Source organism: Lasioglossum baleicum, chromosome 18 (assembly GCF_051020765.1).
Source record: "Lasioglossum baleicum chromosome 18, iyLasBale1, whole genome shotgun sequence".
In the NCBI taxonomy this organism is placed as follows: Eukaryota; Metazoa; Arthropoda; class Insecta; order Hymenoptera; family Halictidae; genus Lasioglossum; species Lasioglossum baleicum.
The window spans coordinates 5,820,976-5,835,549 of NC_134946.1; the positions used below are offsets into that span (position 1 = coordinate 5,820,976).

The following is a 14,574-nucleotide window of genomic DNA, read 5'->3' on the forward strand; positions in this document are numbered from 1 at the left end:
GGTTTAAATAACCTAGAAGCCGGTGACGATCTGGTGATTTCGCCGTTTCGGGGAAACGTTCGAGGATTCAAAGACGTCCGAAGAGTTCCTGCGGGGGTGGCCTTAACCTTTTGTAAAGTGCTACGCGCCGTTGGCCGTATTACTTTAGTGTGATATACTGTTCGGGACTTTTTTGCCGTCATTTTAAACGTCATTTCGAATGACGTTTTTTGATGGAGTTGTGTGATATTGATATAACAAAGATTTTCTATGTAGTTTCTGGTTTTATTTGAAGCTCCGGCAAGATCATTTTAATGGATCTATAAATGTAAACTAGAATTTAATTACTGTGAAATACATATACCCAAGTAGCCACAAGTAGCAATGTACGTCCCTAAAACGTACGCAGAATGGCCGTAGGACGTTTGGACGTTAACCGTACGTTTTAGGGACGTACGTGGCTACTTGGGTATTTATATCATTGTTACTATATTAGTATTATTAATCCTACTCCTGATTTGATCGATTAATGTAATGGATTAAGACTTTAAGTAGAGAATTTTGATTAAAAGAAATAGAGGAATTAGGAAAATAAAAAGAAATGTTGATTACCGTCGCAAAAGACATAGCAATCAGTCATAGTGATTGATACCGTCGGTGTTAATTCCTCGCGTCATTTCGCATTAAGAACTAATCTAAATCCGATTTTCTTTGTAAGGATGTATGACGGTTTATCAGATATTAGTACTCTATACTAACTTAAGCTTATTATTGTTCCCACAAATAAATGTCTGTTTTTAAACAATAATCTCCACTGAAAAATTAAATTTTAGATTAAATTTAAGAAAAAAACGAGATTTAATCTCGCATTAAATTCAGTCTAATTTTAAATCAAATGAAAAATTTAATTTAATAGTAAATGTAATTGTTAAACAATTTAAAGATTCAATTCTGAATTAAATTGAATTCCTTTGTATATAGTACTAAGTAATTAATCAATCATAGTGACTAAAATAATCATTTAATGACAACTCTGATAGGTTTCCTTGAATTTTCAGCATGCATTCGAGTGTACTCTTCGAGTGAAATGCATCACGCGGTGACCAAGTGATGGAAGAAATGATCGCAAAGAAACGTGTTTTCTTTGTGTTTAACACAAGATGAAGTGTCGCTAATTATACGATGAAATTGTGACTCAGTACTCGCGTATTGACGGTATCGTGCGAATTCAAAATAAAATAATCAGTAATCCAACATCGGAAATGCATTACGATTTACGATATGAAGCAGCCGAGCAAGTACTTCAAAATTACTTTTGAAAATTAATTTTGTTGAGAATATTTCGTGAAGTCGCAGTAAAATTCATGCAAAAGTACGCATGTAAATAAAGTACGTACATATTATTTGCAGATGATCAACAACTGCATCTCGACCAGGAGATTAAAAATTATACGACCATATTTACAAAATAAAGTCGACCTTCATACGATCTCTATGCACGCACCTACGGATAAACTACTCGAGTCAAATTATGCACTTCTCATAAACCATCTTTCTATTATTTAAAACAACAACCGAAACCATTGACAGTTTCAAAGGTGTTCGATTGATTAATTGAGTCGATTGTTTTTTTACTAAACATACAGGGTGGTCCACGCAATTTGCACACCTATATAAACTTCCAAAGTATGCGTTGCACGAAATAGTTTTGTATACAGAAGTTACATGGTCGAGTAAAAAATTTTCAGGAAATAAAGTGAAATTACTCGTTAATTATTAGGTTTAGGGCTAATCAAGGTCAATACTTTTGTACTCAGAATTCGACATTCTTCCATATTTTCAAAAACTTCCATATACATTAAAAAAACAAAGTCGACCTTCAAATCTCCGAGACGCTTCCACCTGTAAAAATATAAATACACTACATAATGTACCCCTTCAGACCATGCAACTTCTGTATACAAAACTTTTTGGTGCAACGCATACATACTTTGAAAATTATATAGGTGTGCAAGTTGCGTGGACCACCCCGTATATATACATATGTGCTTAATCTAAAACCTTCTACACTCGATATAAAATTGAGAATTTTTAATTAAATCTCTTCAATATCAATGAGAGATGTTATCAAGAACATTTTCGAATACTTTTACTATATGTTACGACTTGACTAATGAAATGGGACATATACCTTATCCAACGAGACGATGCAGCAAATGTAAACATAGCCGCTCGAGTGCGACAGATGTGACGTTACCCTTCTAAGGTAGACAGCAGAGGACATACGCTGGTACTTCACTGCCTTGTCTCGTTGAACAAGGTATAGGTATACATATTTTCTAATCAGCTGTTCCTCGAAGCACACATCCAGAAAACGGATATTGCAGAAGTAGTATGTGGTAACAGCGATTAGACATGCTAAAGATGAACAATCGTCTCGAGAGCTTCTGCTTAGTTGTTTTTGTGAAGCAACATTATAAATAGATACCGATATCGGCAGCTATATGATGACTAACACTTCCGTTTCACTGTTAAATTGTACTTAACGCTCTTCCTCTTTCTACGTCTCTTGCTACCGCTGTCTTTCTCTCTCTCTCTCTCTCTCTGACTAATACATTATTAAGAAATAATATCGATGTCTTTCTAGTTTTCAGGTATCGCGATAAAACGTATGACTCATCGTACCATTCAATATCTGTCGCGTAACGACCGGACTGATAAACATTGTCGTCTTGCAAATGGGAATTCACTGCGCCGCTACATTCGCGACTTTTCCGGAGTATAACGATGCAACGGTTGAAGGAAATAGATTTTCCTTGCCATCACACGATTCTCTTCTTGCAAAAGTTCGCAAGAAATAAAGAATATATGATTTTCGTTCGAGCCTCAGTATTCAAGAAAAATTCGTTAGGAAACCAGGTGGACGCTAAAGTGATTCAGAAATTACGAAATTACATTCCACAATTTCGCGGGGAATCGCTTGGCACCTCATTTTACTATAATTTTGTGCGGAGTTTCACTTTCAAAAATCACAATCGAAAAAAAAACCGAGAAAATTGAATTTCCTTATCATCAGACTCTCGCAAGAGCCTACAAAAGATTAAAAATACAATTTTTTTCGTACGAGGCTTATCGTTAGTTATTCAGAAAAACAACGTTAAAAAACTAGTATTCCGCATTTTCTCTTCGTTTTCGAACAAGGAATCGTCCGACACTTCCTATAAATTTTTGTCGGACTCACGGAAACGTAAAAAAGCCATAAACTACGGCCAGATAAAGATCGAGCGAAGATCAGCGAAAAATTGTTGAAAATTCCTGGTGGTTCTAATTCGATGAAGAGTGGGAAGATTAATTTCACTGTTTATCCGCCTCTCGCGGTCTTGTTTGCAGAGACACAAGTCACCGAGTAAAGAGATGCGAATGAGTGGTTGCTTCGGGGAAGAACAATAGATAAAGGAGAATACCGGAAAAAAATCGAGAATCCCAGTGTTAATAGGATTAAGAAGCCTTCGGCGGAACCGTATCTATCGCAATAAAACACTCGCGGATTCGATCGCGATGCAGAATTCGTTAGCACGAAATCAAACGCGTGCGGGGAAACCTTTTCGCGAGATCTTGATTATTGCGTGGTTCCGGCAAACGGGAAAACCTAGAGACGGGTAAAACCGCGATAACATCATTTATTGGGATTTATCGTGAAATTCTTTTATGGTTTACAGGATTTCCGTGTTCCGATCACGTGAAGTCGCGCGTGATCTTTCGTAAAAAGCGTTGAGAGTCTAGAGAATTTGTTATGGCAAGAAGCATTGGTACATCAGGCCTGGTCTTCTTCTTCGTCGCGAGCCACACGGTCCCCACCATCAATCAGTCCCTTCCCCTCCAATGTTGCTTGCGGGCCGCGAGTTGCACATCGCTCATAAAATTATTTAAACGTTCATAAGGGTAAAAAACTATATATTTTTATATTCAACAGAGTCTGTAGAATCATTCTACGTAAGAAATACCTAACTGGCTTTTATAGTTGCAGGAAGAAACAAATTTTATGAATGCAAATTCGTCGGATCGAACACTATGGGAATCTATTCGAAAATTGAAGTCTTTCGTATGAATATTGGAACGTGTAGGAAATAATTTTTGTTAAAATTGGGCAGTAAGGTGGTTATATAGTCAGTATAATACTCCCACATGTGGAAGAGGATTCATGTGAAAGTAGATGACAGGAGAGAGAGAGAGAGAGAGAGAGGGAGACGATTCCACTGTCGACCCTAATTGGATTGAACTTTAGTAGGCGGGCACACGCGATTTGTTGATGCACGTCCAATTAAAATGTGATTAATGCTCGGAGCCAAGATTAAATTCTATCCAATTGTGCGCTTTCTATCTTCTCTCCGACTCGTTCCTCCTTCATCGGTATTATCTACGAAGTCTAATTAATCCGACTGATCCAGCCGATCTCGGTCCTAGGTTCCCTAGATCAGGCGGCGGCCGCCATGAAAGCTCTCGAAGCTGTTCCTCTTGCCAAAAACAACAGATTTGTTGGAGCAGGTCGTGACAGCTCCGACGGGTTTGATAAATATTGTGAAATATTTTGCACCTGAGATACTAACGCCGAGTTCAACGTATCATCTGTGTTCAATTTTGTTATCGAACGTAAACACGTTCAATTTCGTTTTCGAACCTGGTGTAAAACCTCGGCTGTACGAAGTGTATTAGATTGTAAACGGCGCGGATCTTTATGCAAATGCTCAGTTTTATATCTAATCTTATGAAAACAGTTAGCTCAAGTCGCAAATAATTTGGAACGTCAATTTTACTGATCAATGAAATGAATAAAAATTAATAAAATACCGTAGTATATTACTGGAAAATATAGCAATAAAATAATTTCGTAACTAAGAAAAGAAATAAGCTATGTGAAACAAACTATAAAATAAAATAAATTAAAAGTGGTGTATCAACTTTATTGCATCGATAAGATACAATACAATAAGACTTATGGCATGAATGCATAAAAATTCGCAATCTGTGATAACTAGACTGCGGATGTTCATGCATTTTCCAATTTTTTGTAGACTCTAAGAAAGTGGAATGAATTCTGTCGAATTTTATATTCTAGCCTTTTTTGAACATTTTCATGAGCCATAAATGCATAAAGATCCACAGCCTAGTGATAACTATAATAATTGTTGTAATACCTGATCGTTACAGCCAGTAGGACGATGACAACGCCTACTAACACCATAGCAATCAGCACGCCGCATATCATATACACGCTCTCCACGGGAGGATCTGCAACAAACAGGAATTTATTAGTTTTAAAAAATTAATTATATTTATATATTTATTTCTCAATGTCTGTATTTGTATATCTATATTTTTATTCTTTCATTTGTTGTCTATGTATTTTTAGCCACATTTACTTTCTTATTTGTTTAATCGTAAGCACGATCAGTTGATTTTTAAAAGCGTTCTTCTTGCAAAGTATTTATATTATCACATCATATACATCGACAAGTATAAAGGAATAAATAAAACATCAAACAGAACACTAATCGTATAATTAGTAATAATGATGTGATAATATAAATACTTTGTAAAAAGAACGCTTTTAAAAATCACTATGATCAACATTAACACAATTTTATGAATGAAACAACTGAATTTACATTTTTTGACTTGAATTGAATATTGAGCTTCAAAGTAGTAGCCTAATCCGTGACAGTGTTATCTGTTTTGCAAAAATTTGGCGGATGTAATTATAGTACGTAAACCGATAAAGAGCTCGCTTTAAGGTTAAGGGTTACTTTGTCGTGATTATGTTTAATCTGCGGATTATTAATTCGGTGTATAAATATCTTCACCACAATATTCTTCTTTCATAACATTTCACGGCTTCGCGATACCGTGCTTCGCAGGGAGTTAGAAAAAAGTGACCTTCAATCATTAATCTGGATTATTTTGAGCTCCCGAGAGCCGATAATAATTGTTTTCTCTCTCGACATTTTTTCTACCTCTCGGTAACGTCGATAATTGTACATTCAACGAGTATTCATAGACTTGGTAACAATATTTAGAACCGATAGAAAAAATTTATTGATAAAAAATTCAATATGCTATAACAAAGCTAATTAATATTCTACAGGAATTTTTTAATCGTTTATTTCATTTTCTAAAAAACCAGTTGGTAATATTTTACAATTAATTTATGAGTTTAATAATTTAAAAGTTATCAAAATTGATGATAATATTTGAGATTCATGAATCGTCTAAATATTCACACACTTTTATAATTAATACTACATACTATTAATATTTAGATACATATATACTCTGCAAATCAAAATTGAAAATCATTCAAGTATTTTTTGAATGACTAATTCGTTACAAATTTCTATATTTTTTATAGAATTTTTATTGCATTTTCTACAAATTAGGTCTAGAAAAAACAAGTTCTATGAATTACGTCTGTATTTTTCAAAATTAATGCAAAGGTAAAGAAACGTCAAAGAAAAATTTCATGTTATAAATTGTTTACATATGTATGTACATCTGTATGCATCTGGTGCATTGATCGTGCCAAGTTTTCGATCTAGGATTACATCTGCATACATGATTACAACACACCGTGACGTCACGTTACAATTCATGAGAATATGTTCCGAAAATTTTGCTCTAACTAAATTACTTTAAATGTTCACGTTTACATTCTTGCTCGCGGATATTGGCTTTTAAAATTAACCTACCCCGTGACGTCGTAAACGATACAACAACGTCAACCATATGTGATGCCACAAACATACCATATGACGTCGTTACAATGACGGCACCATAATGCGGTTTTTTTATTTTTAGATATTGATCGAGGGTCGAGCAGATTCTATCTAGACCATCAATGAAAAGAAAATTTAAACATGCACGCTCATTTTTTACTCATTATTTCAAATTGTCAAAAACAATTTCACGTAAATTGATATAATAAAATTGACACGGAGTAAATTAAAATACACAAGTATATTACCGTGTTAATATTTTCTATTTCAAGTTAAGCGAATTGTAGGTTATTTATGCATTATTGGAATACAATTATTTACGTATATGTGCATATATATATATTTGAATTGAGGAAAAATAACTGTAAACAAATAACTATGAAAACTGTCAGCTATTTTGACCCTTATTACTCGAATGGGGAGTCTGAGGCGCCACTAAAAAGTGCTATACACCATTATTAAAAACATTCTTCCCATTATACAATATTTTCGTATTTAGTAAATCATTAAAGATTTGAATACTGTAGGAATAAATTGTATCAGTGCTTTCATCTACACAAGAGGAGATCATGTAAATATTCTAGATCATGGAAGAAATGGTAAAATGGATCCGAGTGCAAAGGGTTAAGATACATATTTTTGAAACGCAACGAGTTTACCTGCCATAATTTACATAGGAAAATTCTTTCTTTAGATACAGTAGTTAAACAGCAACAGATTGTTGAATTTTATTTTTGGGAGATTTAAGAATCCCGAACAATGTGTCAGCAGTTTTAAACATTTGTTCAACTGCAGGAAGCGGAAAAATGTTCAGTTTAAAGAATTTAATGTTCTTCACTGTTCAAAAAATTCGAGCGAACAAAGAATAATATTTTTGTGGCAAAATTGAATGGATTAATAGTAAAAGGAATTGCTTAAATATGTATTTAGATCGCCGACTCGTACACCGACGTATAAGAAAGTATAGAGCTTCGGTAAATACTTTTTCAAGAGATTTCACTGGAGGAGAGGTTAGAGCAAAAATTGGGCTCCGATATGTAATCAATTTGAACATCTTTCTCGAGGTGTGCTTTCCTAAGGATCCCCTTTTACATCGTAACGTGTCTCAGACGACCGTGTCCTACATCGAGACGAAGCAAAGTGAATGGCGCGATGCTATCTTACTCTCTATTCTCTCCCTCCTTTGCCTTCTTTTACAAATCATGACAACTCTTCTTCTTCTTCTTCTTCTTCTTCTTCTCCACTCTCTATCTGTTCTATTGTACTTCCTGGAAAATCGACGTGTCCTCAGTACTCATATTTTTTTTTCAATTTTATTCGCTTGCACAATCTATTCGTACATTCACATGACTATTGACCATTATTATATATATATATAAAATTGTATGTAAACATTATATGAGCAATAATAATGCCCTATCGTTATTAAATATATTTGACTGCATCTATTAGCGCATATGCACAGGATATTGTAGCGTTTTGTTTTGAGATCTTCTCTTATTTTGTCACGTAACACACGGAAGAAATTCTCCCGAAAAAATGGGATCCGGATCGGAGGAATCAAAGTATTTTGAGTTTGTCCGAGTTTTATTTTAACACGAGCTGGCGAGTCCGAATTGAAATTTGAGATGCAAGGTTGAAGTTGTATTTGTTGGACGTGCGATCGGAATTGTTCTCAACCTTTTTCTTTTTTCGTCGAATTAGGAAAACTGAGGAAAGTGAGACATTTGACTTTGGAATGTGAACTGTATATTTCAATAAATAAGACTAAATAGTTGCTTACGAGCAAACATTAATTATTATTCTAAAATATGGTATGTAATGATAATTATTGTTTTTAAAAGACGACAGAGACGCGTTTTCTAGTTTTGAATAATAATAATAATAACAACAATATTTGTAGGTATGATGGCAATTTACAATAATTAAAATTAATCAGTTAGAACTTCGGTTCAAATCCAAATTTTCCATTCTTTAAATTGGAGATTTACCAATTGTTTGTGAGATGGGCAAATTCACGAAATCTGATCGAAATTATTTTCGACAATGGAACATATGTACTTTAATTGTTTGTAATTAGCAAACGAATTCACGGAGAAGAGGGTACGAAATAAATTAAATTCTTTTTTCTTTTTCATTGAAGAAAGTTTGACCAACTAAGGATTGCGTGGTACATAAATAATCAGCGATCTGAAAGTATACTATTTTTGACCTTATTACTCGTCATATTGTATGTAAGCGTGTCTCAAACCAACGAAATTAAAGTGCTCGCTAATCTACCTCATATCGGGTATGTAAATGAACGAGGCGTTACTTTTTAGCCTACTTTTAATAGATCTCTCATGCGGATACAGAAATCACTATTTTGATCGCGAGCCGCAGCCAAGGACAGACTTTTGGCTTTGATACAGTTTCAGAGAAACATAATATTTACATACCTATTGAAGTCTCACGGAAATCCAAGCAATTAGACGCAGATTATCTTTTACTATAGTCGGCTAATATTGATCACAAATATTGCTTCTATTTTTCCATTTTAATATTCAGTTCCCAATTTTTATAATCTCAATCGTTCATATGAACGATGTGACTGCTAGATTGTTATTGCATAACTAGTGTTTTATCTTTTACTTCATTTTATATTTAATTCTTCTATCTCTTATATTTCAGTATTACTGTTGGACCAGCACGTAACTAATATTATTTGTAATTTCAGTAAAATGAAATTAAGTGATAGATATACCATTAAGTAAATTGATATCAACAATAAAACAATTTTATACAATATTACTGTTTAGCCAGCACGTGAGACTACCAGGTAACATTAAGTAAATTGGAAATATTATGTATTAAATTCAAGCTGAGAATTAAAAATTTAACTTTATTGTCAACTGTTTATTATAAATTTAATTATTCGCGACTTCTAAAGATCAGTTCTCTCAACTGAAGTAAAGTGTGTTGCCGAAAGGAACGGACATAAAATAAATAAATGCGAACAATAAGTGTTTGAGAAACACGAATCACCTGGTATTTCCAATTTGCAATTTGATGAATACGTTTACGTGTGTACCGCACGAGAATATTCTGCACTGCTCTATACATACATATACTATGTATAGTGTCTGAACATGTACCTACAGCTCATAAGGTCACGCTATTATAGGAAAGTGCCTATAATGTGACCAAACGTCTCTTCCTCCTGCGTTTCTCTTTTGAACAACGGTGTTTTCGAAATCCATGCTATTATTTCAGACAAATTTCTTTTATCAACATCTTACCAAGAAATGTGTATAGAATTTGGCAATTTAAATTTTGATAAATTCATGGTACATGGCTGAACACTTTTTAATGGAACCTTCAGCAACAACAATTTTCATTGTGAACTAAAAAGTCACCCTCACAATAACGTCATCTAATAGTTTCATTTAAGATTGCAACGAAAAAGAAAATTTCTATGCTTTCTTTAGATACAATGTTAACTGTATTAAAAAAGTCCAAGACTTGGAGTCATCTTAAAGGTCAGAATGTGTACTTTTTCGATAGCTATAGCTTGTTTGTTCGTCGGATATGAAAATTTGACAAATACAAAAATCTTTACGTAATCCTAAAAATTGTTACACCCTGAAAAAGTCGTATCTACCTAAGCTTATTAGAGAAAGCTCTACTTTTAGCGACCTTCAACGAACTTTTTCAATTCTCACTGAGCATGACCTTTTCTTGTAAATTTTCCAAATGTCTTGACGGAGTTTAACCACTTTAACCTTTCGCGACCTTCAGAAATCGGGTGGCGATTGTACCCACGCTCATTTTAAAAAGCGAATCATCCTCCATTTTTAACGGCCATTATGGCATTTCACCTAAATTGACCATCTTAAATATCACTCATTTTTTACGATACAATAAAAGGTGAGATCATAGGCCACAAAATTTTCTCAAGATCATTTTTCTCGAGATTACAGTCTTATAGCTCATAAGGAAACCAGTTCAACAATGTGCGACATGTTGACCTTCGCGTGACCTTCCATAGTCCTTAAAAAAAATATTTCGATGACCTTGAAAAGCATACTCTTTTCCGCTGACCATTTTGCTATCATAAAAAGTACTATTTAAAATGGTCAAGTTAAGTGGCCAAATAAATGAATTCAAATCGGTAATTCTTATTTTCATAATTCAAATAAAATTTGCCCATCTCCGAGTAACTCTTCGTGGAACACGGAGTGACAATTGAATGCGACAGTAACCTTGGCAGGCATACGCAAAGGTCAAGGTCATTTTGCTGTTTCTCCTAAACGTCAATTTTACCATTACATTTACATATTAAATGACTCTTCCTAATGTGGTAGATTAAGCGTTAAGAAACGTCACACACGTGCAGAGTAGCAATACAATTGTTCCGGCGGGCGCTATTGTCTCTTGATATCAAGAGTGCAGTTGAGTTTGCCGGCGACCCGGTGCGCTAATTAGAAACCATTTTCCATAATATTACGGTTATCATTTCAATGACACACGCCGTCTATTGGCTAACGTCCGCACGTGGCATTGGTAAATACGCTCGGCAAAGATGGCTGCACTTGAAACGGGACACGTGTGTAAGGACAACTGACAAAAAGTGAACGATTAATTGACGCAACGTCATGAGCGCGATTCAATGCGCACGCAGTGTTCGGGAGCTTCCTTTTGTCACTGGAACTCTTTGAATCGTATTAATTGGCTTTGTTGGCCGCCGTTTGTGTCGCGTGTGTTCCACGATGACAATGTGAATGTATAAGCAAATGTTTTGATGTAATGTGATAGGGACGTGTGTATAGTAGTTTTGAAAAATTGATCTCCACTACGCATTAGAATTTAGAAGCGTAACGAGATACGGGATTCGATATACAGTGAACCACGAAAGCATTTGAACGCACTTTAAAAGAGAATTTTTTATGGTCCGACCAATCGACCTGACTTTTTTGTGCGATTAGAAGAATTGATTTAGCAAATGACATGCAAAACAGATTTTGAAGAAAATGGCAATTGCCAAGAATTACATGGGAAAGTAAAACTTGATTAGTTAGGGAAAGTAATAACTTTTTTATTAGAGCCCGTAATGAAAATAAAAAATTCTAAAATATGCGTTTTGTAGATGTATGTTAGTTATACACATGCTGAAAATTTCATCGGAATCGGTTGACGCAGCAAAAAACGACACGCATTGAAAGATGTAAGGATCTGTGGATTTTAAGCAGAAACTGAGCAAAAGTCGCGAAAAACTATCATTTTCACCACATTTAACCACTTGTAGCGCTTGGGTATAGTAATCGATTTTGATGAAATTTTCAACATGTGTATAACTAACATAGATATCTACGAAACGTATATTTTAAATTTTCACACACACACGCTCACACACACATTAAGGGCCCAAATAAAAAAGTTTTAATAAACGCTTTTTTTATTTTCGCATGTAACCTTGTAAATTGTAATTTTTGGAAAATCTTTTTTGCAGATCAATTAGTAAATCAATGTTTCTAATTAATTATAAAAAATCAGGTCGTTTGGTATAATTATAAAAAAGTTATTCTATTTTGAAGGGCGTACGAATACTTTTTACACTCACTGTATGTACATATATCGGTGAAACGATACTTAATCCGATGATAAAGCTTTTTTGCTTTTCATCATTTTCTGATGAAACTTTTTATCAGAACATTTGTGCGATTTTTCTCGTTAAAATGAGACCGAACATGACATAATTCGGAGCATATTTGATGATTCATATACAGGGTGAGTTACTTAATACTGTACCACCTGGATTTTACTCGTAGCCTATTTGTTGCATTGAAGTATTTTATACAAAAGTTGTTAGACATTACCGGGTACATGTAACAATTCGTGTTTTTAGTAGCAAAGTCTTATTGTTAGTCGCGTTCCATTGACTAGTTCGGATAATCGAGGTTCTACTAAATCGTGGATTAAACAGGTAAATACGGTCCAAATCGTACCGTGTTGGATATCATTTTAACCGCCAAAGCGCCGCGAACATGCTGGTGAAAGTTTCACAAAAGAATAATTAACAACAAACAAGCTATTATTGAACTTGATCGAATATGCACTGAACTGAAGAATATCTCGGTAATTATTACTTTTTCATACTATATACCGCAATACTTTTTTACTCAGCATTCGATACCCTTTCGAATCACGTATGTAAATACCACACGTTATGATACAAAAGCTCAAGGTGACCTTTACATCTCGATAAAATATCATGCAGTTTTTATGCATATCTTATGTATCGAGAATGTGAAAAATTATGATTTGAAAAGAATCGGCAAGAAATAGTTATAATGGTAGAAGTTCGAGTGTTCGCCCGCGGAATTTCGAGAGTATAATAATCGTTGCCAGAACGCTAGCAATAGCAGCTCTTCGTGCGTCACAGCTTTAATTTTCGCAAGTTTATTATGAACGTAACCAGCTTCCAGAAACGTTTTAATACAATTAGCGTACATTGTTAACAGCAAAAAGCTGCGACCATGAAATCGCATTGTTTCTCTTCAGCTGATAAACACCGTTTGTCATGCTGAAAATGTTGGCAATTCGTTCTCTCGAACTCCGGCAAGTTTCTTGAAAAATAGAAACGTTCAATATAAATCAGCACAATTTTCATTTCGTCTTACTGTTTGTATGGATGTAACATAAGATAAATTATTTTCAAAATTGAAATAAAGCTGGAGAGAAAATTTTAGACAGCGAAAATGACTCCGAAAGTTTCAATTAAGTTGTGGCTAGTCGAATACAATGAAATAACTCGAAAATAATTGACAATCAAAAATCAATTGAACAAACTCAAGAATTGAATTTCGAAATCATTCTAAATATCATTCCTTAAATTTCGAGATCATTATCGATTTCTTTAAGCTAGTTTCGATGATAAATCCCTTTCATCAAATTTTGTAATTATTGTAATGATTTTGAATTTCTTAATCGAATTTCAAAGAATATTGTCGAAACCTCAGATTTATGCTTATCGAACTTCTTGGAAAAATTCATCAAGCATCACCTAAAGCTTCTGCTCGAACAATAAATTTTCATTTTGAACGTTAATCCCCTTAGTTCGTCAGTTTATAACATATTTCCATAACAATGGAAAACGCTGAATTATTTTGTGTGCACGCGAGAAATCAATGGGTACATTACATCAATAAAAATGATTAGGAATTTAAGAATTAGTTAATTATTGAAAATTATAGAAAAACAATTATTTATTTAGAGATTGCCGGACACAATTCTGTCCGCCATTTCATAATTTCAAATAACGAAAGATGAACGAAAGGAAAATTCACTAAATGTTGCTTAACAAATTAGACTCCAGGAAAAATATAAATTTATATTTAGCTTATGTGCCTTACGATTGATCCACAAAAGTTTTCAGTTCGCATAAATATCCGGCGTCTACTCGTGGAATAGGTTATGTTATTAGAACATTTTTCCCGGAAGTCAATTCGAGAGTGTTCGTTCTTCCTCTAACCTGAACGAATCGATATTCACGTTATAATAGGACGTGTGGAGTGTTTCTTCTGCACAAGTTCAAAGGTTGCCGACTTCTATTCCGTGTATTGATCATTCTCGCAGAGGAAATAAATAGATATAAATGTTACTGGAGCAGGCGAAGTGAAATTATCAAACGTTCACTTGTTAATATCAATTTTTCAAGTTGATGACAAGGATATTGTTCAAAATAAAACACTGCAGTGTGTAACACATGCGAAATTAGGGGACATTTAAGTCACCAGTTTGGTCATTTCTAATTTGTTCTTAATGCGCAGACCTTTCCATCATTTTC

At 34.2% G+C, this 14,574-nt stretch overlaps 1 protein-coding gene across 4 annotated transcripts in view; it reads right to left on the bottom strand.

The window, feature by feature from the left end:
- The window catches only part of LOC143217908 (uncharacterized), an 81,109-nt gene that overhangs the window by 9,955 nt on the left and 56,580 nt on the right, over positions 1–14,574 (bottom strand). For all 4 annotated transcript variants that reach the window (XM_076442637.1, XM_076442638.1, XM_076442639.1 and 1 more), the window contains one exon: positions 5,175–5,268. In XM_076442637.1, coding sequence (XP_076298752.1) covers positions 5,175–5,268 — 94 coding nt within the window. The remainder of the gene's footprint in view (positions 1–5,174; positions 5,269–14,574) is intronic.